The sequence below is a fragment of the Castanea sativa genome, chromosome 12 (assembly GCF_040712315.1).
Source record: "Castanea sativa cultivar Marrone di Chiusa Pesio chromosome 12, ASM4071231v1".
In the NCBI taxonomy this organism is placed as follows: domain Eukaryota; kingdom Viridiplantae; phylum Streptophyta; class Magnoliopsida; order Fagales; family Fagaceae; genus Castanea; species Castanea sativa.
In genome coordinates, this window is record NC_134024.1 from 12,385,875 (window position 1) to 12,411,305 (window position 25,431).

The window sequence follows — 25,431 nt, forward strand, 5'->3', positions numbered from 1 at the left end:
CTAGTTACCCAATTTTTAGATTGATTTTGACTTCTTTAAACATATGGTCTGATCGATTTTTTGTAATCTATTTAGCTCAGACAAGCTTAGTAGAATCATATTATTTTTTTGAAAAATTTTATATACTCAAAATTATTTATCTATTTTTTAACGGGATATCATATGAATGAAAGAAATGAGGAATGAAGCATACTTTGTGATTGTTCTCAAAATTGTATTTTCAATTTTATTATGGCGAAAATCAATTCATAATTGTTTAATTTATTGTAGCTTCAATTTTTTTTCTATTATTTACGCATTAAAAAAATAAATATATCAATTTTTTGTGTTTATAATATTTTTCCTTAAATAAGTGTTTCCTATTTCTAGTTGTACACTTGTACTGGCCTTTTTAATGTACAAAGGGCTCCCTGACAATGCGCTTTTAAAAATGGAAAAACATAAATCTCGCCATAAATTAAACATACCCTTTATTCTAAAAAAAAAATTAAACATACCCTTAAATGTGCCTTCTTCCATGTATCAATAGTCGATGTATCTATTGGCATGTTCCAACAATTATATAAACTCGTTCACTTGTATATTATTGTAGTTTCAAGTTAGTTCTAAGGGTGCCCCTCAAAAAAAAAAAGTTAGTTCTAAGGGTGTATGCATCAAGTTGACGGGTTTTTTTAACCTAACTCATTATGATGGGTTAAAAAAAACTCAATCCATCACAAGTGTCCAATTCAACCCACGTGGATCGAGTTGGACTCATAAGTTGGACAATTTTTTTTTAATTGCTATTATTTATTATTATTAAATTAAGTATTAGAACAACACCATCACAAATAAAAACAAATTTATAAGAAAATAATTCTAAGAATAACACCAAACCAACAAACTATATGAGGAGAACTTTTAGAGTTTGAGATTTATTTAAGAAGAGAGACAGAAAAGTAAATAATAAAATTGTATAATATATTTTATAAAATTTAAATATATACTAAATATAGGTAAGTTGGATTAAATTATGCGAATTTATAAATCTTATTGTCTGACCCACTAGAAAAAAAAAAAAAAAAAAAAAAAAAAAAAAAAAATTTAACAACCCCACCCTACCCACCAACTCCAAAAAACCAACCAAACTCAACGGATTCTGTTGAATTAGATTGGTATTGACGGGATGACTGCACACCGCTACAAGTCACCAATTTTTGGGTCCATACAACTAAGCTCCATGCCTACTTATCTCAGGAGGATTAGCAAGACAAATCCAATGTCCGAAAAAGACAATCCAAGGCATGATACATGTTGGGACTTGGGAGCGAGACGTGAACATAGTACAGAACTACCGACTACGGATACAATGTTGACATCAATTCATTTGTTGAGTCAAATTAAAATTTAAATACCACCAATCTAGTATTTTTCAAGATGTCGAACTCACAGTTGTATCTATACGTGGTGGGCACGGTCTAGAGGGGCCGGGTAATCCGATGAAAGCCGAATAACTTTGCAATGAACCAAGCCCTTCTTTAGTTAATTTATTTCTTTCTGCTTTGTAAAGAGGAAGAAATGAGCATTTGAGAATATAAAGGCCCTGAACTCTAAAGCCTAAGTTCATCCCGGGTAAAAAGTATTCAGCAACCAAACCGAATCTAGACACATGTATTAAGTTATTAATACGTATTGACTATTAACCTGCTGCAAAATATAAATTTTTTTAAGTCTGTTTATGCCACTAAAAACCTTGTAATTGGTTAATAGTAATACCTACCTTTTAGTATTTTCAACAGAAACATCCAAAATTCAAATTTCAAGCTCCAAAGTCCCTATTATATGAATTATAAAAATTATGTACACTAGCATATTGATACGTACTTCTTGCCTACCCTATATTAAATTTCTGTCAGAATAGGCGAGACTTTAAATGGTTTAGTTGTATCGTACTTTTTTTTTTTTTTTTTTTGAGATGATAATTGTATCGTGCAATGATATCTGATACAGTGGATCGCATATTAAGTAGTGTTTCACTTAAAACAATAATAGACAGCCACAAATTAACATTACTGAATGATTAAACTATACATAAACATTGAGCAGTTTTGGAAAAAAAATTACAAATTGCTCGCTTTTTCAGAAGCTCAAGTGTAGATTTTAATACTCGAAAATGAATAGAATAAAAACACAATTTTAATTCACCTTTCGTAAGTAATTGCACGCACAAATGAACTAAAAGTACCTATTCTGGTATTAAAAAAAAACAAAAAAAGATTACCTATTCAGACTAATACATAATTATAAAAATTAAAAAGAAGGGCTTGATTGCGCTTGCATGATACATTTACAAATACTCAAAACTAGATTGCGCTTGCACAGAATAACTTAGAAGTTAGTGTTCTCCACTTACAGGAAGTACTACCAATTTCACATAGAGCTTTAGCCAAATGGGATTACAGGTATTAAATCTAGACTTAAAGCAAAAAGAACTGTGAATATAGATAATCTCGGATCTTATAATAATCTTCACATAAGGGGCCTTCGATTAAAATTTGCTGAAGACCAGAACCACCACCCTGCAAAAAAGATGAGTTACTAATGAGGCTTTTCACCCACAAACATGAAAAGAGGAGTAGCCCTGCAATTGTCATAGTTCAAAACTGCCACTAGCTTGAAAGAAAGTTCAATTCCATTGCACAACCAAAGACAGAAGTGTAAGGCAGAATCACTCACTTTCTGGCTTGCATCCCCAACCTTGCGTATTGTCACATACTCCCCACATCGCAAAGCCCCACCGGCAAATTCAACCTGTAAAGTCAACAAGCTATGATCTTTCCTCTATCAAGCACATTCGATACTGGCCTAAAATCTTTCTTAACATTGGCTCTAGCACATAAGATAGGTTCATTTTCATATTTCTACACTGAAGGACCAAACATGGGCAAACAACTGACAGTTCTTGATTATCAAGTGGCTCACATTTATCGCACATGTCAAAGACTAATAAGGGATACAATGTAATAAATGACACCCAAGTGGAGGAAGTGTACCTGGACGCCCTTACTGGCAAGAAACTGCTTGAAATCTGCCATTTTAAGATCACCAACAAGAACAGATTTATGCAGTGGAGCTGCATTTGAACAGGGAAGTAGAGACAGCATGCCACTGTCTGTCTTCCCTACTTCAGCATCAACCCAAGCTATTTCATAATCTCCAAGCTGTGATTGCATTTACATCAGACATGCTGAGGGAGATCAAAAACAAATGCTATGCTATTTTTTAGACACAAGACTACTATGTGCTTACCTTCTTAAAGAGCACATTACTCATCAGCTTCTCGGAAAGTTGTACCTGCATTTCATGTAACAAGAATATAACGAATTTAGGTTTCTGAAATCACTGGTCCACATAAAAAACAGACATGTCTCTACTTATACCTTATAGGCGCATAAATCAGAGGTGACATCAATCGTTTCCTCAATATGAGGAGCATAAACGTGCGGGCAAACATGCTTCAAGCAGTGCTGCTTCAAATGCTCTGTGGCCTCGGCTGATCCATGCACCAAAACCTTAAGGAAAAACAAGTATATGTATAGGATAAATCAAAGCTGATCAAGGCTCCACATGCAAGTGCTGAAAGATCTCTACTTGGATCCAAAAATCAGAATACATGGAATGACTTTTGAATCATCTGAAAAGAAAGATAAAACAGCAATAACTCGCACAATAATATAACACTTTCAAAATAAAATCTCTCACTTTCCTACCATTCTAGAGCTTTGCATGTCTTTTGTTAATCCCCTTTTGGAAAACTCAATTTCATTTGAGAAACTTTGCATTGCTCAGGATAAGTACAGGACATCCACATAGAAGGCATTGTGTTTATGAAAGCATGGCAACTAGCAAACAGTGCTATATATTTGTCACCATGATCACATAATTATCTGAAACTAGCATACTCAAAATGAATAGGGGATACTAAGCAATGTAGACAACAAAAGTTATCTACCAAAAGTTGAATGATAATTAGGGAATTAGTTTTTTATTGGTAAGTTATGCATGCACCCAATGAATTTTAAACTAATGATGTATTCCCTTACATTTGATCTTGCAAGGTGAAGAAGAGTCATTTAAACTAGAGCTCATGACTTAGAAGCAAACTGACAAGTATAAAGATAGCATTCTTACAAGCTTCAGGGGAGCCACTTGGGAGAGAATTGATTTAATAGAACGGCCATCAGAGCGGCCCTCAAAGTCCATATAAATCAACGAACACTTCACGTGCACCTGAAATAGAGAGTGCCATCACCAATTTAGAACATAATTTCAATGAATAGCCAATTCCATGAAACCACAACAACAAAGTAACATCACATCAAGAACTTGAGAGAGGCCCTATGTCCGGAAGTAAACCTGTCCATCATTTCAATTTTCAGAGCCACATTATTAAGAAAACAGGCAAAAGACATAGCAACAATTCCACATCAATAAATTCTTAAATGAGGTCCACCATTTAAGACAGCATGGCACCATATTAAGTAAAATTTCATTAAAGTTTGATATTGTTCATATAAAGAAGAATACAAGATATTTGCAAAAACAGAACAAAGAAATTTATTCCTCATTTCACAAAATGTCTAGAACAAGGAACACCACTATTTTTTTTAATAAGTAAAATAATGTTAACTCTCTCCTTGACTTCATAGATTAGAGAGTTCAAATAGACAATGCGCACATTTGAACCAATCCTAAAGAATTAAAAGAGAGCGCCATTATTTTTCATTAACAAAGACACGTTTACTGGGAAGAACAAGAAATTAAAAGTTAAAAAATATATATTAAAATTTGTAAACCCATCCCCCCAACAGGAAAGAAAACAAAAACTACAAGCAAGAAAATGACACCATCAGAAGGGAAACACATTTTACGGTAGTAATGATTATTTTAAGGAGAAAAAGGTTTGAAATAGACAGAACCACTTTTTGGACCATAATAAAATTTAAAAAACAAAAAAAAAAATCCATTTATACACATGAAACCGCATGAAATTAGAACAGAAATGAGTAAAAGTATATTGTAATGACATATGCACCCTGTAGAATGTCAAAACAGCAACAATTATGTGAAAAATCCACAAAGATATAAATCTGAGCATGACGAGAAAAGAAATAACCCTTCATACAACCCTAAGCCAGAGTTAAACTTACTGTTAATTCATTAGACACGACTTTTGAAGGTTTTGTGTCAAGGATCAAACTGGCAGACCCTTCATCAAACTTTCCATCTAAATTGCCACCAACCTGAGATAGATGAGAAATATGATGACCATCCATAAGACTTGAGCATAATAACATACACAATTCTCCATCCACCATTTTAAAATATTGATGAAATGAAGCAGAGATGGTAGTATAATCATTTCCATAAAAGAGAGACACATATGGGTGATAATATTTAAGAAAAATCACAAAGTTATGTATGGAACCCTAGCAAAAACTGTTAGTTCATGCTACTTACTCTCTGAAAAATATCAAACAGCATTAATTTTTAGGTCAAACTACGGATTCCTTCACTCCACTTTTTCTTACCTTTCAAGGAACCTACAGTATTCAGATTTTTTTTTTTCCTCAGAAAAAAATTAGTATATGACTGTCCCTGTTTTTCACCTTCACTTTTTGCAAACCCCGCCATGTTTATCTCCTCATTTCTTTCTAAGCCATCCAGATATTCAGAATTGCTACAGCCATCACTTCAGTCTTGTGACTATTCCAGAACTCTACATTCTAATCTTATTTCACTTGCCAAAATTGCAAGTTTCCTTAACACTAAATAAGAAAACATTCTAGGATTCTTTTATCCAGGACACAACTATGATAATCAATCTTGGATACATGGTCATTATTACCACAAAAATGCTAAGACCAATTTTGCCACAATTTGCTCACGTGGTGAATTGTGAGCAGTGGGTCCACAACTCCACCACTCACAACTTGCCATGTGGACAAGTTGTGGCTTTAGTTTTGGTCCTAGCATTACTGTTATTACCAAGCAACTATTCCACAAATTTTCTAATTAGCAAATTTTTTAGCACTTTGCAACAGAAGTTAAGGCATCATCCTCATACCCAAATAACTTGCTAAGAGGGGCACAAGTAGTCAAGAATTCCTTTCCCTCAAGTAGTAGATAAAGAATAAAAATTATCTCGCAATGTTACATACAAGATAAGGCAATTCTTTTGCAGAAAGGATATCCCAGTGAAATACATCAGCTAATAAAACACTTACAAAAAAAATACATCAGCAAATAAACAAAAGCACATATAACACTAAAGTATGCTACTCTGATGCTTCACGGCAACCAAAGAGGAATATATCTCACAAATAGAAACTCACATGCATTCCTGTTTGGTCCATGTCTTCATCCTTGATTACATAATCATCAGGATCTATAACTTCCCCAAAATCATCCCACTCAAATGTATTTTCGTAAAAGGGAAACATTGGGGCAACGCTGGTGGATGGAGGAACAAATCCGTCAATCAATATGTCCCGGTACCCAGCACTGTGTTGACCAGCCACTGCAAGGTACAGTCAGAAGAACTCAGTATTCACACTGAAAAATGGTATAATGTTAGGTATCAACTAATTCTAGAATACGGGGATAATCCGTAAGCAAAAGATCCATAGTACCATCAAGAATCACCAAACAAAGACTAAATGGTGCAATTGTGAAACCAGATTTTGACTATTTCAGGAGAAAAACATATGCGAGAAATTTCATGGACAGATTCAAATGGTAGTTGGATGCCTGCTATAAGTCTTTGAGGAGATGAGGAATTACTGTTGTCATGCATAATGATAGCGTTATTCTCGTCATGTACAGACAAATTCAAGCAGTATATACATGATGATAGCATTTTTGTCATCATGCATGAGTGCACAAAGAGTATACTTTTGTCAATAGCAATAAGTTTCAAATGCAGAAATCATTATATCATTATTCTACGTCCAACTGGTTTAAGGTAAAGGAAGGCAAATGGAGTTTTAGTCTTCTGATTTATTTATCAAACCAACTGGAACTTATCACTTTTAGGAATCAATTAAATAAAAGCAGATCCATCCAATGACATACAGAACACACTTATATTTCTAAGATATCATCCAGTTTTACACAAAAAGATATATAAACAAATATACACACATACATATTACAAACCCACAAGAATAGCAACAGCAGAAGTAACAACAATGCGCTGATGTTCATTTTGAACTAGAACATGCACCTTACAAGGAGATTATCTAGGATCCTCAGAATAATCCTTCAAAGCACTCATTCCCTGGAAAGGAACTGCAATTATTGTTACATACCATCTGGTGAAGCAAGTGTTTTGCTAACGTCGATAACCATTGGATCACTTGCATTAATATCAGCACTTTGAGATGCCTTCGATTCCTCCTCTTTGATTAGAGTAGCTTTTAAAGCTTCTTCCTTTTTTATTCGGTTTTGCTCTTCTTCATAAGCAATTAGCTCATCTCCGATCAAAGGAACCCTCCTGGACATGGTGACTTTAACAGCTTTTGGAGGTGGATCTGCCTGGAGTATACGAGCTAATGAAGCAAACTACATATTCACAGTAAGGTGTCAGTATATTTATGTTTTAATACAGAAAAAGATATTCCAGATAATTTTGCAATGAAATTGGAATAATAGATAGCAGTCAAATCATGCTTCAAATTTATGTACATGAGTAGTGAATGTTATTAACTTATTAGATTAGGTCAAAAGAAAAAAAATGGCATCATTTACCAAAACTACTCTTGATAAAGAATGGAAAAGACAATAGATGTGCAAACAAGTGGAAAGAAAAATGAAATTAAGAAAAAGAAAGGGGTGGGGAGGGGGGGACAGAAAGTTCTCTCCCTATGCTTACTGAAAACTGAAAATAAATTCAAATAAAGCTTAAGAAAGTAGATTCTGTCATTCACATGGGTATAATACCAGTAACCACAATAGTTCATTAAACCTTGAACAGAACGAATTATAGAGCAATATGCAATATAGTGAAAAATATCCCATTCGATCAATAAAAGAAGTCCTCAATAGAGGGATGTTAAACAATGTGACATATTGACTTTAAAGGATCATAATACATCTGAATATTTTAATATGAAGGAATCAGAGGATCAAATATCTATTTACCTATTGTCACTTGGACATTGCCCAAAGACAAACTTAACAGAATTATTCAAGAGAAGGACAATGAGACCTGCGTAAACATTTAGTCTTATTGAAAATACTAGAACATGGATATTATATGATGAAGCGATGAAAAAGGTGCTTTAATAGGACTAAAGGTTGTAACTAAGAAAAGCCAGGCTTAGTAATGAGACAGTAGTTAAAACTGATGTCCTCAAGGCTGCGAATACTGCATTATAGATCTGGGATGGATCAACCATGACAACAGAGGCAGTTTAAGAGGATAAACCATGTCGAAGGGCAAGATGAAAGAAGTTGAGAAGTGTTTACAATGCATAAAAAGGCCAAAATTACAAAATTTTAAAGTCAAATGCATGCCAAAGCAAGAATAGAATAAACAAGAGAAAATGATTTAGGAAATGGCTTGGGATACAGTATAGAAGATATCAACCTCAATAGAGGCGCTTGACTAATAAGGACCTGTGTAGCCAACTGTCAACCCAAGAAGTTAAAAAAGCCAATGACATCCTTGTGGATTTCCATGAAAGCATCTGTTTACCTTTTTAACATTTTAAGATTGAGCAGCAGCATCAATTAAGACCTAGCACACATGGTAAATTCTACACGAGCAAAACAGTTCGATTTCTTTAAGGGGGAGGAGATATCATGAAAATATGATTTCATTGAAAAGGATAGAGCACAAATGAAAAGGGAATGAACTCAAACACAATCTTCGTTGTGTTTGCAGAATTAGAAGTTTCACAGCTGCAATAACAGGCGATTGTGAATTCTCAAATTCCAGGTTTGTATAAAAGTATATAACAAATTGAAGCACGCAAACTCAATCACAGCATTAGCTTCAAGGACAAATTCCAGATTAGTTATCAATATCTAAACTTCAGAAAGTGTAAGACAACTCAAAATGCTATTTCATAAGTAAACAGCTTAAATCCCTAACATGGACAAGTCAACATCCAAGGTCCTAAAAAATCTACCTGGCCTCTTTCAGTGAAGAGAACAAGATTCTTGGCATCTGTCGCCCATTCGACAAATATATCATGTGAAAAACCCACTTCCAAACTCGCCATGGATGCTAGAACAACCTGCATTAAATGTATAAGTCCTTTTTTGTGTGGCTAACAATATAAAATGTATGTGTCATTTCCATCAATAGTGGGCAAAAGCGAAGTTATTGTATACAGAGGCAATCTAACCTTTGGACCATCTGGGGCATTATCAAGTTCACTCTTGCTAATACAAAATCTGACATGTCTGCAAATGAAAATTGCCTGTAAGAACTATTACCCAAGAATATGAAGCTGCATTTTATATGCTTAGTTATTCAGATATTTTAGATTGTCTTTAAGTACACTGAAAACTAGAAACTAAAATCTAAGGCTGCACAAAAAGCAATAGCAATATCAAAGTGCAGAATATTCTTAGTAAAATAATTTATTAAGAAATAGCAACTTACTTAAGAAGAAAGGGATTTTCACGATTCTGTTCAAAAGACTTCGCAATGGAATCACTCATCCACTCAAGGAAACTCTTAACATAATCAATCGTGCTAGATGCGACATATGTAAGAAAGAATATGGGATAGTTCAAGCTTTTATCCGTCCAATACTGCAACCATCACCAAGGCCCAATGTCAAAAATCGCTCAATGATAATTGTACAAGGAATATTAATACAGTTAATCAGACCTAGAAAAGTGCATATTCCCTACTAACCTGTTCTAACGTTAAAATAAGCTCCAATACTCGCCCAACTGTGTCCACAGGTAGTAATACATTTCCACCAGCACCCAGAGTTTTCTTTATGGTTTCTAAATAAACAAAGCAAGATAACATAAGAATAAAAAAAAACCATGTTCCTTAGCATAATCTTGAAATATATAAGTCTTTTTATTGGTAAGTTACACATGCACTCAGTGGGTTTTGAACACACAATCTCACCCTCTGTCCACTCTTGTGGGAAGAGGAACATAATCTTGAAATATATAGTTATTATCAATGACTGTGGTAGGCATTCATGCATGCGTGTATAACTATGAAATATTAAAAATGAAAATTACACATTAAAAAGAATTACAAAAACAGGGAGGAACATGTATTATATCATAAACCAACATATTTGTCTAAATACATTGTTTTTTCTCACATCTATTAGGCTAATTGTTAAAAGCATTGACAACACCTGTTATTAGGATTGAAGGCTGGGGAAAGATGATAGAGCAGTCACATTCACAAAAGGTAGCATAACAATCATAAACCCACACACATACGTTATCCACAACTATGTGATCAGGGTTTATGCATGTGCATATATTTTTTCTACAGGAAATACCAAAATTCAACACAGCCAACAAAAGCAAGGATCTAAAAGTGCCAATGAGCTATGGCTTAACTGGCACTTCCTCCTCATAGAATAATGGGATAAGGCCGTGAGTTCAAGACCCAATGGGTGTGTGTATAATTTACCAAATTAGAATTAAAAAATTATGGGACATAAAGCTGGATGAAAAGTTTCAAAATCATAAGAATATGGTACCTCCAAATTCATTCTCCTTTTCACCACGTCTATAAGGCTGATTGTTCAGAGCATTATAAGCATCTGTAATTAGAACAGCAGGCCGCACAAAAGATGCTAGAACAGTTCCATTCAAATGCCTGATTAAAACCACAGCAATAAGTATTTTTTTCCAATTTCTTTATTGAAGTGTAAACAAGTAAAATCAAATTGAATGAAGGTCCAAGTCACCTATGAAGCAAATTGTTGTAGTATATGGAACAATATGGGAATGTAGCACACCACCACATGGAATGATAGGGTTAGACTTAAACATTATATATGAAAGATGTTAATTTAACCTAGAATATCAACTTTAAAAGTATAAATAAGGAGAAAGACAAAGAAGGTAAGTTTCAATTCCCAAAATTAGTGTATTTGGATGAAATGTACCACATTTTGGATTGAGTTGTCTGGAATGTGGTTCTCTACCAAAATATTGTACTATGGCAATTGTTGGAAGGAAAATGCACCTTTCTTTGCGATGGTTTAAGTCAACAGCATATATGACATCTTCACCATCCTTTGTTATCTTCCATATTGTACCTCCCAAAAGATGCCCAGCCACATGAGGAGCAATCACAATCCCCTCCCCTTTGCCTAACATTAGTATAATAATTCCAAAAAAAAAAAAAAAGAATTAAAAGGGGAGAAAGCAAGAGGAGGGGGAGGGGGGCAAAATAAGATTATCAATGCATCTAAAATACATGTCATATCCAAATTCCACTGATAATGTATACATGACCAACCCGATTTAGCATCCAATCGTCTCTATTCATATCAAAATTGATGAATAGGGAAGAAGCCCCTCTAAGAGTTTGTTTGGCATTAACTTTAGCTTTTAGCTTTTATGTACAACTTTTTAGAACCCAATTTTTTCCCGCTTCTCACTTTTTCAAATTTTTTCAAGATACAAGTATACTCTAGCACACTTTTAGTAAAAAAAAATTCAGCAAAAAGCTGGATAAGCTGTTCCCAAATGGACACTAAATGTGAAAACATTCCAAAAGTGGACATGCTTAAAACTGTCATGCCTTATTGGGTTGATAAAATGCCTTCTCCTTTTCTTACTTAAAACACCATTCACTTTATAGATACACCATTGTACTCACGAGGTAAAAGTCCATACAGAGCATTGATTCTCATAGTCTACCACATGTACATCAAAAGCTTTGTAGAACAGACAGCAGAAAACTGACACTTTAACCCGTAAATTCCTATTTTTTTTCACCCAAATCACTTAACTCAAAAGAAGAGAAAAAAATGAATGCACATGTATAGCCCCCCAAAAAGTGAACATAGATCATCACTAAAAATGCATACCAGTGAGATGATGGTTCTGAGAATAGGTCAGTCTGGTCATAACTTGGAAAGCAGAATCAATATCATCTAAAGTAAACAGATCAAACTCCGATATTTGCTGCAAAAGAAAAGATATAACTACATGTCAAATTAACTTATCAGCATACATAACACCCAAAAAAAATTTGCAACAAACAGATGCAAGTTCCCAAGAACCACAAATCAGAATAAGAGAACTCAAGAAAAAAGTTTGACGCACAAATTGGTTTTGATAAAAGAAAACACGATCTTCACAACAACAAAAAATGTGTCGCAAAAAAAGGCAGTTAAAGTGATTGATGAATACTCCAAGAACAATTTTTGCACAAAATAACCAGATAAGTCATTGTTCCTATTTCATGACTTACATTGTGAGTGCAGATTTTCTTTCTCATTCTTCCTGATAAATAGCATAGTGTTCTAATTTTTAAGCTAAGCTTCTCTACTATCTAGATTAAGGATCCGTTTGAGAACCACTTATTTTTCCTGAAACTGAAAACTTTTTGCTGACTTTTGGAGCAATGGGACCAACTTAACAGTGCAATGGGACCCACTTTAGGAGCAAAAATAAGCCAAAAAAAAAGTAAAATAAGCTAACTTTTTCTCAAATCCCAAACGCAACCTAAGTAATGAATACACAAATTTTCATTTGTTTATATACATCTAGACCGATCATATATACTGAACACAGAAAAGGCGGACATTAATTTTTTTTTTTTTTTTATTTAATTAGATACTATAGGATTTGAACCTTTGGCATCACTCATAACTATCAGACAAAGATACCAATATGCACATTTTCTGTGTAAGCGGAATTTGACCTCAGGTCACGTCAGCTCATTCAAGAACATGAGACTTTACCGGTTAAACTAACTAGAACCTACCATTAAAGCTACTCCCTCATCAAGTTAATAACGCAATTAAGATACATTCAATCAAAGCATATCACACTATATATCTAGGAAATCACATTTCAAATAATTTACAATAAGACACAGTACTCAAAGAAATCGAGTTATGAAAGAAGAATAAGAAAAAAAAAAAAAAAGTTCACCTTTCGTGAGAGAAACTGCTCGTACATGGTGAGAAGACCTAATCTGTAAACCGGCTCGGTGGCGTAAACCGGAGCGTTGAGTCCGAGCTGCTTCATGGCATAAGGAAGCGCGCCGAGGTGAAGCGTGTCTGGATGCGATACCAGTACCGCGTCTATCGTCGACGCTACCCTGCAAGAGCAAAATCAGCAAATGAGGGTTTTTAGAGAGAGAGAGAGAGAGGAAAGAGAGAGATTGTATGGTACTTGGAGAGAGGGTGAAGGAGAGTGGGGTCGAAGTGGTCGTTCCAGCCACAGTCGATGAGGAAGTTGAAGCTGTCGATAGAGACTAAGTATGAGAGTGGGTTCTCGTTGTACACTCCACATAGTGGAGTCACCTGCACTGAAGTTCCCATATCTCTCTCTCTCTCTCTAGCGCTGAAACTTTTTGGTCTTAATATGAGGAATGAAGAGGAGGGATCGGCGGGGAAGTGAGGAAGACGGTGTCGTTTTACAAGCGTTTTTTTCCTTTTGAAAGGTTTTTTAAGTACAACCTATGGTAAGCCTACAGTGTTTGCACGGCGTCGTTTAGTATGAGCATAGTAATTGTGTGGAATGGGAAATAATTTATATCTAGACACTACTTCTTCTTCTTCTTCTTCTTTTTTTTCATGATTAAAAATTGTGATTAATTTGTGAATAAAGTTGGTGTGATTGGCCACTTTTCACAACCTCAGTAGATCTGTTTTGGGAGAGAGTTCGTAAAGAAATATAATAGAATAGATAAATTATAAATGAATGAGGTAAAAAAAAATTCGTTTCAATTTCACTTAAGATCTGTTTCTTTTGCTGAAACTGAAAATTTTTTGTATTTCAATTCTCAAGTATGCTTTATTATTATTATTATTATTATTTTACTAATATCTATATGTGTGTGTGTGAAGATTTAAATTAGCCACTTAAGGCCTCGTTTGGGAGAAGCGAATGGAATAGAATGGAAAGGAATGAAAAGAATAATTTTAGAATATTCTTCTCTTCTCTTGTTTGGAAGTTTTAATGGAAAGAATGAAAAGCTCATTCCCTTGTTTGGGAATTTAAGTGAGAGGGAATGGAACGAGTGTTCCCTCTTACTCATTCTTCTCTAATCCCTTAAAACCTCAAATTTTCATTCCCCTCGAAATTGGAAAGAATGGGAGGGAATGAAATTATATTTAATAATTTTTTTACTGAAACTCCCAAAATATCCTTATATATTCAACCCTTTATTTTAAAGTAGGAGTCTAATAGTAATATTGTCATAAAACGATTCAATTTCATTCCCTCCATGTTACTCCCAAACAAGATTACTTATGTAGGGGCATTGGGCCCAGTAATTTACCAAGGATGGCCCAACAAAGTCTTTTGGGCTAAAAACCCAAATCCGAGGACATCAAATGATCTAGGAGTACATGAATGTACCTCATAAAGAAAATGTCAAGTAAAGATATGATAAACGAGTGACCAATTACGTTCGAGGAATAGATTTGTCCTCGAGTTTTTAAGCCGAGGTCATAAGAAGAGAGGTTTAGTGTCCCCGGGCTATGTTATAAGAAATCCTATGACTACGAGAAGACACGGTACACGTGGAGGATAATAGGAAGAGCGGTTGAATATCTAAGGTAAAGCTACTACCATCGCCTATACATTAAAAGCTCTGTAATTGATATACTGACTGCATAGATGGAAAGATGGGACCTGAGCATGAGGTTTGGAACTTGGTTCCTGACCCCAGCGGACTTTGGGGAAGAATTGATGGGACAAGTATCCCAAGTCAGCGTTACAACCATGAGGTGGAAGATAATAAAGAGAAGAAGAGGAAGTATAAATAAAGAGAAAGACCTTCGGAAAAAAAGGGCTTCTTTCTGTAAAGGAGAAAGACAATAGTATATGATAATTTACAATTGTAACCAACCTTAGGAAGCAATATTATAAACTATCATCGGATTGTGTCCGAGGAGGAGCTTTTAGTTATACTCTTACAAATAACTCTTTATTCCGTGCCATTGGGCCCGGAGCCCGTTCTTTTCTATGTTATTTAAAACCATCCTTGAGAACTAGATTACAAACCCACTCTCTACAAATTTATTGTAAAAGGGCCTCTCAAGCCCATTTCCAACCTTAGATTGGGAGTTTGAATTGTGTTCTTACAACTTACATTCCATTCATTTTCATTCAGTTCCATTCCTTTATTTTAAAACATCCAATCAAGGTCACTTAATTCCATTCTTTTTCATTCCTTTCCTTTACTTAAATACATTCCATTCCATTCCATTCCATTATTTTCCATTCCCTTATGATTATTTCATTTCATTCCATTCCATTTCATTTTCTTATAAACTCTCAAACGAAGCCTAAATCTGAAAATAAATTGCATGAAACCATTGACTTATTATACAAATACTAACTATCAAAAGATAAGAACAAAGAAAATTTACCATTCTTGTAATTTTATATCTTTGGATTTTGGATTATTTGATTATTGGATTATATTATTTCAATCGGAACAAATATTTCATTTTGTCCATAACGTTCACTATTGTGTATTTTTATAAAGTACAAAAGAACCATATACAATGTTATGTTTAACCTTTATATCTGACTAGAATATTGTTATATTATCCATCAATTTTATTTTTTTTAGAAATTAGAATAAATTTTATAAAAATGAACTTACAAACTTTATACATACAATTGTATTATCCATTTGAGCTAGTAGACAAAACATATTATTATTTTAAGTTTAATAAATATATGCATTTTACCATTAACCGTTTTTTAATTCAATGTAACGGATATTAGAATTTTTTATATGTTATATTTGAAGAATAAGAACTTTACTCCAATACTTTTGCTTTTGCGCGAGTTTAGTGCTAAGAGTCTTATGCTTGCAAAGTGTTTGGAGACTGAATAGAGCGTCACACTGATTATCCATCCATTTCATTTTCTTTTGTTGTGAGAAATTATTGTGTACTTCTAGAGTACCATAAATGCATGCTCCTTCCTCTCACATAAATAGTGAGTTCCACTAATTAAATTCATAGTTAAACCTACTATTCATGTGAGATGAAAAATTACGCATTTATGATACTCTGAGAATATCTAATAATTTTCCGTTGTTGGTAATCAGAGATTGCTTGTGTTCAATAAATGAACTTGAGAAGAAAATGGTAAGTACTATAAATGCATATTCTTCGAGCTCATATCATTTTCTAGTGTCTATCCCAAACGTAGATTATTCCGACCATTTCAATCCAACACAACACTGCTCTTATACAAATTGAAGCTTGCTTATCTTTTTAGCTAAACAAAAAAATTAAAATGGTGGCACATTTTTTAGTTTCAGATGTCACATTACAACACGTGTATGTGTCTCACTTCTTGGTTCAAAAGCCTGGAAGAGCTACAGTAGTCTTCAATTACACATGCCATGTATGCCTCAGAGCAAGAAGATGACCAGAATCTTGTTGGTGCCAAGAGCCTGTGAAACCTTTTTCCCTCAAACACCCTCAAATTGGGTCTCATTCATACCACAGATTTAGTATGGTAATGGATATTTCTCTGGTCTCAAGAGAGAGCCCAAAGTAGGGTACGGCAAGGCTAACAGAAATTTCCCTATTATCATTGCTGGGCAATTAGAGGGAAACCTCTCCCGCCAAATGTTGGATAAGGCAAAATAAACATAATTGATTTTCTATTTAAGTTTAACAAAAACTATCGAGTGAATCTACAAGCAGCGACGTGTTGGATTGGATCATAAAATGTCTCAAACTTCTGTTTGGTGAGCTTTTTCATTTGGGTTTGGTATGTTTCCTTCCCATAGCTCCATCAGCTCCTTTCTTAGCCAAGAGATCACAACAATAGGTCCTAGAGTAGAAGGCACCTACATTCACCAAAAAAAAGGAAGAGGGTAAGAGGTAAAAAGGAGCAATAGCGGTTCCTTTACATAAAACTAGTGTACTATCGAGAACAAGGCAAATCCACTAGTATTGTGTTTTGTTTTTGGTTTTTGTTTTTCTGGGAGGGGGGAGGGTTTTGTTTTTCAGAGTTTAAAACCAAAAATATCAGTATTTAGTGTCATAAATCGAGAAGATATCTTATGAATTGGATATATACGTCCTTCCTCTCATATCATGTAATCCCACACAGCTGTGGGGCTCACACATTGTGAGATGGAAGATACATGTACAAGCTAATTATTGCATACAATTAGACATTGCAGGAGTTTAAAACCAAAATATCAGTATTTATTGTCATAAAATCACATACAATTAGACATTGCAGGAGTTTAAAACCAAAATATCAGTATTTATTGTCATAAAATCACATACAATTAGACATTGCAGGAGTTTAAAACGAAAATATCATTATTTATTGTCATAAAATCGAGAAGACATATTATGCATCAGATATATACATCCTCCCTCTCATATTATGTAATCCCACACAGCTGTGGGGTCCACATAGTATGAGATGGTAGATACCTATATTCAATGCATAAGCTAATTATTGAATAAAATTAGACATTGTGGGAGACTCAAAACCATTTCCAACATCTACCGCCCATAGAGGCCTATGATGGACACCAAAAATCTCATTGACGCAAAACTCTGAACCAACAAAGCTGACCAAAGAAGCTACTGACTAAAGTTTGTACTTGTTAATTTTATATGGAGTCATATATACACAATGACCAATAAACTGCTAAAAAGAATAGAGCAAAAAGAATTTGCATGCATAAATATTTGCTGCAGAAGATACCAGCAAACTTGTCAAAGATCATACAATTTTTTTTTTTTAAGTAATAACATACAAGAAAATTAAAATTAAAATTGAAAAAGAAAAATACCAGATACAGAAGTGCAGGTTGAGGTGAGTGAGTCAAAACACCAGCAGCTAAAGCAGTTACCAGTCCAATGGCATACCCAGCAAGGGCATACCATATGTATTTGTGCCCCTTTGAAGAATTAATATCTAAGAGATTTACTGAATCTCTGATCTTCCGATGATCAAAGCTGAGGACTAAAGCCAAAAGCATGGCAGGAATAGCCTGACATAAGAACGTGACCAAAACAAAATTAGTAAATATAGCAGAAGGCAAAATTATCTCAAACAGAAAGGCAATGCCACTTTGAAATTCTCAAAAGAAAAATGAAGCAAAATGTGGGTATGAAGTATAACATGTCTCTTTCTTGGCATAAGAATTATGATAGATACAGAACAATGTCATGCCCACTGTAATAGTAAAACGTATGCCTTTTGATCTTCACTTTTGTACAAGATGTTCAATAAATTCATTCCATATGATAACTCCAACATTCAAGGAGAATTTAGAAAGCATAATCATAGTTGGGCGGTACACTGTCACTATTCAGTGATAGCTTCACCATAGGGGTCGCAATTTGTCAGCTTTATTTGGTTATCCGACCCCATCACAACTAGAACAGGCATGTTTCATAGGGCTTGAAACAACTCAAGAAAAGATAGATAAACTTAATCAGGTTCAGGACGGTTTTGGAATAGACAAGCTAATTACCAAAACCAAATTAGATAAGGGTACATACAATATTAAATGCATTAGAGCAGATCTTATTTAAAAGAGTGCCCTTAACTATTTAGGACCCTAACATCCACCATGACTATCAATGGGCCATGTTCTGTTAACGAGCTCCTCAGAAGAGGAGATAAAAAAAAAAAAAATTGACAATGGAAAACCTTTTCTCATTTCTCTTTGTCCCTCCTTGGCAAGATCAAGATATGTTTTTTTGTGTTCTGTGGCCACTTCCCAAGAAAGGATAAGACTAACCATCAATGTCACTTGAAGATTCTCAATCACCAAGCTGCTGTAAGTTCTGCACTTAATCTCACTACTGAGGGACATTGAAGTTATGAAATGAATCTCCCAGCCAGAACATCTGGTTTCATTGGGGTTTTTCACATCATTCAAAAGCATGTATATATCACGAAAGTTTTGCAGCATGTTTCACATGCAAAAGTATATACTCAAAAAGAAGAAGTTTTCTAAGTAGTAAGCATTACTCACTGATGTCCTTCATTGGCACATCACATCCAGCCTTTCCACATTTTCATTTGTCCAAAAATAGGTTAAGTTAATGAGTTTGGGAATAACTTCCACCAGCTGAGTTCAAGCTATTTGCAAGTTTGCTGAATACCAGTCAAGTGACCTCAAACTATGACTACCTCACTAGAAATGAGCTCAAGGCTAGCTCAAAGGGGATCCATATATAATAATCTACTGGGCATGAGGCCAAAAGCGAGTTATGCAGTATAAGGTGAAGAATTGTCAGTTAAGTGGGTTATGCAATTCAAATCATGATGTTATGAGTAAATTTTATTAAACAAATGCTGTCCATCAGTAAAAAAAAATCAAGGATCCACATACAAAATAATTAAAAACCACTTGGATCTCTAAGCTTAACAAATTTCATGAGTGTATGAGTATAAATTCAAGCTTGCATCTGACTAAAAAATGTCAACACTGCCAACAACGTAGTTTGCATGAAGTAACAACCAAATTAGAGAGCAAACTAAAAGATAAGAGGATGTCATACATTACAACACAAAAATAAGTGAATGCTGCCCCAATAATATCCACCTGAACCTAGAGTACAAAGAACACAACATAATATTTTGGCACAGTACGTCTAGCAAATCATAGAACAACAGAACAAATATCAATGCCTGGTGAAGTTTTAAAACATGCAAGATCGCTTAATACTTTTTAACATCAGGAAACAAATTTTTAATAAACCAAGAGTGTGATAAACACATGGCTGGATCTTCCACAAAGAAATTTTTTCTCTGGAATAACTAACTAAAACTTATGGATATGCCCTAATGTATAACTTGCCTAATAGAATAGTAGGAGGGGGCTTCAATATTATTTGGTAGTACATATACAATGATTACAGTCAGCAGAAAAATTAATTGCAACAAGATACTGATTAAAATGTGACAGGGCTCAAATACAGTAGACCTCCCAAATTTAGCAAAAAATTATAGTAATTAAAGTAATATAATATCAATTAAAAGAACAGATGTCTACCATGTCACCTAGACCAAGCATCATGAAGTCTGAACCATTTCCTCCAGAAACTGCTCCACCCAACAAATCCCTAGGAAAAACTATCTTCACAGGCAACTCCAGCTTTTTTGTTATCAATTGTGACCCAGGTAGACTCAAACTATTAGCAACTGTATGAACAGGATTTGATGCTTGTTGTGTTGCCACTGAAACCATGACATTTGCCCCAAAAAACCTCTCGGAGAAAAACACCCAGAATATGTCATATACAAACAAACAAAGAAGGAGCATTGCACATATTTTAATGTTTGGAAGCCGCACATGGCTCACAAATGCAATACATATGGAGATGCCCAATAAATTATTCAATATCCAATGGCCAGAAACAAGCCAGGCTGCAACAGTACCTATGCATGCCAGCAATAATAAAGCTTGAATTCGTGTGAACGACTTTGAGCAGCAGCGTGACACATATGGGTCAGTCAAACCAAATTGTGACTTCAGATATGCAACATGTGGAGATAGACAAAAGAAAAGTGATGAAACAGAGGCAATGGCTGTAAATGCAGTAAGGACTTGTGAGACAGAAGAGAACAGGTAGAACATCAACAGCAAACTGCAAGAGCTCATTACTGGGATCATTAGTGCCTGGGACCTATCTAATGTAATGGATGCCTCAGACAAGTCACGGTTTCGCTCCATTTCTTTCTCGTAATTTAGAGCCCGAAATGCAGATCCAAATGTTACAGCTACTGCCGTCACAATGAGTGTAACGGGTGCAGGCTCCAGCAAATATAAAAGCTTCCACAGGGACTCCATGACTCACCAAATACACAGTTACTTCTAATTTGTTATCTTAAACTAGTCTTTTTGCACAAATAAGTATCAATATAATAAGTTAACAATTACAATTTCTGCAGCCAAAGTTGCATTGGCCCTCTGATAAACACGGACCAGAGAAGTCCATGCAACCTGCAAAAAAATCATATTAATAGAAACATGTAAGAGTGCATGCGAATATTATCTCTCAAAAACTAAGAATTCTTGGGCAAAGCAAATTGCATAAGAAATCTATTTTGGCATTATCCATTTTACATGAAACTCAAATATAAAAATTATACAAAAGGAAAACTCTCAACATTTCCATGTAAAGAGTTGATTCCAAGAGCATCTCATGCATACATGTTTTCCCCGCATTCTCATAAGTAATTTTCATGTTCTTTCTCTCTTCTTTGTTTCAGAAGTGGAAAACCACTACACTAATGCATCCAAACAAAGCCAATTTTCCCATTCTTTCAGTTCCCTTCTTAAGGACCCCAAAAACAAAGTTACATTACGAATGTCAAGAATAGCATATGCAAAACCTTAATGCTTTTGCCTTTTAGCTACCCCAGTAGCCCAACTAAGAGGAAAGGAATCTATTCCACCAAAATCAGCAGAAAATTTCACACTTATTTAGCCCAAAGATATGACCTTCCACTTTATTTCCATCAAAATAACAAAATTTTTTTTGGGGTAACTAAGAAAATAACAGAAATTGAAATTCCAAATTCCAAATCTTTATTCTTTCCCAAGACCCAATATAGCAACACCCCTCCACCCAACTGAGTCTAAAATACTGAGCTGACCATTTCACTAATTCTATAAAATTAACCCCCAACATATGGTCAAGAATCAAACTTTATCATTTCATTTACTTTCCCTTAGTTTTCCGAGTAACCAAACAGGGAGATAATGACCCAAAATCTAAAATTTTCATTTCTACTGGTATCTTTTCCCACCAAGTAAACAGATAATTAACCCATCAAGAAAACCCAACATCTATAGCATACAAGATAAACAAAAAGAACTGATGCATGTGTTTGAGTACATATACAAAAATAGATACATAAAAATTTCTGTATGTAGATGAAGATCTGAAAGAAGAAGTATTGGAGTTGGGAAAATTAGGGTTTTTGGAGGTGGAAATTGGAGAGAGAAGGACTCACCTTGGACTTTAAAGAGTTCGAAAAACCTGTTCTCTCTCTCTCTCTCTGTTTCTCTGATCAACCTTGGCTTCGTGTGAGTGTGGTCCTTTTTCTCGGGGGCTGAATGTAATCAAAAACTATCAAAGAATTTTATGTATAACAAAGGGTGGTGAGAGAGAGAGAGTATTTTATTTTTTTTTTTCTAATTTGCCGTGTGATCCCCAGTAAGGTTTTTTTTGCTAATTTGCTGTGTGACCCCATTATTTTAGGTTTTATTCTCTCTCTAAGAGGAAACTCCTTTTTTTCTTTTCTTTTTTCTTTGTTTTATGAATATCGAGAGTCTTTGAAGCACAACTAACTTGTTTTTTTTCTTTCTATTTTTGTTTTATGAATATTGAGAGGTGTTTGGTAGAGTAGTTTAAGATGAAATTTTTGTAGTTTTTTGTAATTTTTTTGAAATACGTGTGGGTGAAAAAGTGTATAGAAATATGTGTAATATTGTTTAAAATGTAAAAATGTAAATTTGAGATCAGAAAACAAACGGGCCTTGAGAGTCTTTGTAGCTGGACTAGCAATTTTTAGTATTTGCAAAACCTTTAACCAGATTATTTCACTTCATATTATATCGTAAGAGCTCCTAAAATCTTTTTTTATTTTTTTTAATACTCCTAGTGGGTTTTTTCTTTCTTTCTTTTTAATGCCTTAAATCATGGAGTCCACCACCTAGTATCCCATAGAGGGTGAGAAGGAGCTCATTCAAATGAGGTTTTATGAGTATGAATGTAAAGGTGGCATTTGGGAGAAAAATATATATTATGGGGTATTTTTTTTATTTAGAGAGAGGTAGGAAAGGTGGATTAATCTAATTGAACAAAAGAATAACTTATAAATTTACCCATTGTGGTCATCTCTATCACACTTAATTTATAAACTTTTTTGGTAAAAATGCAAAGCTGACCCTCTAACTTTCACTCTTTTTCATTTCAGTCCTCTAACTTTCAGTTTTGTTAATTCAGTCATCTAACTTTCAATTTTTGTCAATGCAGGATTCCGTTAAACCCCATAACTGGGCTACCGTTAACTTTCAAATTTTTTTTTAATTCAGAATTAAAAGAAAAAAATCTGTAAAAAAAAAAGAAAAAAAGAAAAGAAAAGAAGAAAAGACTTGAAATCAAAACCGAGGATCACAACATATTGCAAGTGCATGGCATCACCACGTGATCCTAAAAGAACTTTCAATCTCTCTGTTGCTACAATCTGGTGGGATCTACAATTTGATGAACCCACCTCCCCAACAGCAAAAGTAATAAAGATGCTAAAAAAAAAATTCAAAAACGTGTTGCCCTTAAATGTGTTCCCCTTCTGAAAACCAAGTGATTCCTTGGTTTTGATTTCAGGTAAGGGGAACAACCCTTAAATGTTTTTTTTTTCTTTTAAGTCTGAATTTAAAAAAAAAAAACTGAAAGTTAACAACAGCCCAGTTATGGGATTTAACGAAATCCTGCATTGACAAAAATTGAAAGTTAGAGAACTGAATTGACAAAACTGAAATTTAGAGGATTGAAATAAAAAAAGTGAAAGTTAGAGGATTAGTTTTGTATTTTTGCTAACTTTTTTTTTAGAAACAATATATAGATTATTTAATTGTTCCCTTTGAGCAGTTAAAGTTTGTATAAGTCACTAGTTTTTTTTTTTTCCAAAAATAAAATAAAATAAAAGTCATTAGCATTCCTTCCAAAATTTAGAACCAAAGCAAACAAAATGGACCAAATAGAACCAAAGTAGATAGGATGGGCCGAAGTGGACAGATAGGACCAATATGGAATAAATAGAGCCAATGTGGACTAAATTGGACCGAAGTAGATTAAATAGGACCGAATGGACTGAATAAAACTTTAGTGGACATAATGGACCAAAGAGGACCAAATTGGAAAGAAGAGGATAGAACTTAGAAGGAGCTAAGTAGAACCAAATAAGATTTTTGAATATTTATTATTTTTATTGCATTTTTAGGGCTCATTTTTCTAATTTCTAATGTTTATTTTAGTATTTTCTTTATATATTTTAACTCAAAACTAAAGAGTTTAGCCCAAATATAAAAAAATTTCCTACTTTTCAACCAAAAAATTAAGAAAAAAATAATAAAATTTTGAGCTAAACTTGAAAAAAACCTACAAAAAGAATCAATTTAAAGCTCAATTATTCTTAAAATGAATTGGAGGGGGACCAAAATTGCCCGAGTGGGCCGAATTGGACTGAGTGGATCAAATTGGGCCGAATAGAAATTGTTTAATTTTTAGGGAGAACAGATTATCTTCAAAAAATTTTAAAGAAAAAATTATACATTATATTACAATACAAAATAATTATTTATTTTCATGTATTGCGTGGGTTTGCAACTAGTTGTTATTATAATAAAAAGCCACTACAACAAAAAATGTTTATTACAATGAAAAAAAAATCATTGTAATAACATTAGAGTCATTGCAATAGTTTCTATAAAGTATTGCAATAAAATTTTAGGTAATTGGTTTGTGCTACAAAAAATTTCGTTGCAATAAACTTTAAATATATTAATGACAATTTTGATGTAATAATATATTTGCTATTGCAATAAATAATTTACTACCTCGAATATTTTGTAGCAATAGGCTATTATTTCACAAATTTTGTTGCAATAGATTGAAAATAATTGAAAAAAATAATTTGGGTCAAGTTATTGCAACGATATCTTCATTATAATAGACTCATTGAACCTATAAATAGACTAATTTAGACCCAATCCAAGTTACTGGAATATACACTAAAAAAAATAGAGAGGTTCTTGGCAAGAAAAGGTGTTCATTCTGGTGGAGTTTTGGACTTGAACACTTTGTGCAGAAATCACTTGTTGGGTTGTTGTATCATGGGGGAGACAAATTAGAGAAGATCTACACCGGTTACAAAGTTTAACTAACCAAGGGCTTGAATCTTCTTAAAGAGAGCGAATGCCGCGTCTCAGTCCAAATAGTGTTATGTAATTGCCTTCTTTTTAAATTAATAATATTTAGAAGTATTATTCAGTTTTCCTTTGTATTATTTTCATTATTATTGTGTTTGCACCAACAATCTTCTTAGGACCCAATGAGAGAGTGAGAGCAATATCAGACGGCTGATGAGCTTCTTGCATGAAAGCCGTAAATGGAAGGTACGGATGGAATGTTGTGTCATAGAAAATTTCGTTAGTGAGTGTCTCAAACTCCGTTAAAGGAGTCAGAGTACCTC

General features: G+C 34.0%; 2 protein-coding genes across 2 annotated transcripts; both read right to left on the bottom strand.

Moving 5' to 3' along the window:
• Positions 1-2,136: 2,136 nt before the first annotated feature.
• LOC142620034 (cleavage and polyadenylation specificity factor subunit 2) lies at positions 2,137-13,627 on the bottom strand. Its single transcript, XM_075793474.1, has 18 exons — positions 13,387-13,627; positions 13,144-13,312; positions 12,072-12,168; positions 11,222-11,348; positions 10,731-10,849; positions 9,911-10,005; positions 9,653-9,804; positions 9,393-9,450; positions 9,174-9,281; positions 7,350-7,602; positions 6,375-6,559; positions 5,190-5,282; positions 4,171-4,269; positions 3,420-3,551; positions 3,289-3,333; positions 3,033-3,200; positions 2,716-2,790; positions 2,137-2,558 (listed from the first exon to the last, which is right to left on the bottom strand). Exons 1-18 carry the CDS (start codon positions 13,533-13,535, stop codon positions 2,457-2,459), a joined length of 2,226 nt encoding a protein of 741 aa, XP_075649589.1. The 5' UTR covers positions 13,536-13,627; the 3' UTR covers positions 2,137-2,456.
• A 2,688-nt stretch (positions 13,628-16,315) lies between these two features.
• Positions 16,316-22,326, bottom strand: LOC142619527 (signal peptide peptidase-like 1). The gene is made up of 4 exons (XM_075792656.1): positions 22,189-22,326; positions 20,222-21,172; positions 18,005-18,205; positions 16,316-17,038 (listed from the first exon to the last, which is right to left on the bottom strand). Exons 2-4 carry the CDS (start codon positions 21,017-21,019, stop codon positions 16,922-16,924), a joined length of 1,116 nt encoding a protein of 371 aa, XP_075648771.1. The 5' UTR covers positions 21,020-21,172; positions 22,189-22,326; the 3' UTR covers positions 16,316-16,921.
• Between the last annotated feature and the right edge of the window lie 3,105 nt (positions 22,327-25,431).

Bases quoted from the DNA above. Each gene is read 5' to 3' on its own strand.
- LOC142620034 (XM_075793474.1), bottom strand. From the start codon at position 13,535: ATGGGAACTTCAGTGCAGGTGACTCCACTATGTGGAGTGTACAACGAG. The intron at 6,560-7,349 runs GTATGTAACAAT...TGTACCTTGCAG, and splicing joins AACACTTGCTTCACCAGATG to TGGCTGGTCAACACAGTGCT. The intron at 4,270-5,189 runs GTAAGTTTAACT...TCTCTATTTCAG, and splicing joins TCGTGTCTAATGAATTAACA to GTGCACGTGAAGTGTTCGTT.
- LOC142619527 (XM_075792656.1), bottom strand. From the start codon at position 21,019: ATGGAGTCCCTGTGGAAGCTTTTATATTTGCTGGAGCCTGCACCCGTT. The intron at 18,206-20,221 runs GTAGACATCTGT...TTCTTATGTCAG, and splicing joins TGCTTGGTCTAGGTGACATG to GCTATTCCTGCCATGCTTTT. The intron at 17,039-18,004 runs GTATTTTTCTTT...TGGTGAATGTAG, and splicing joins AACCTGCACTTCTGTATCTG to GTGCCTTCTACTCTAGGACC.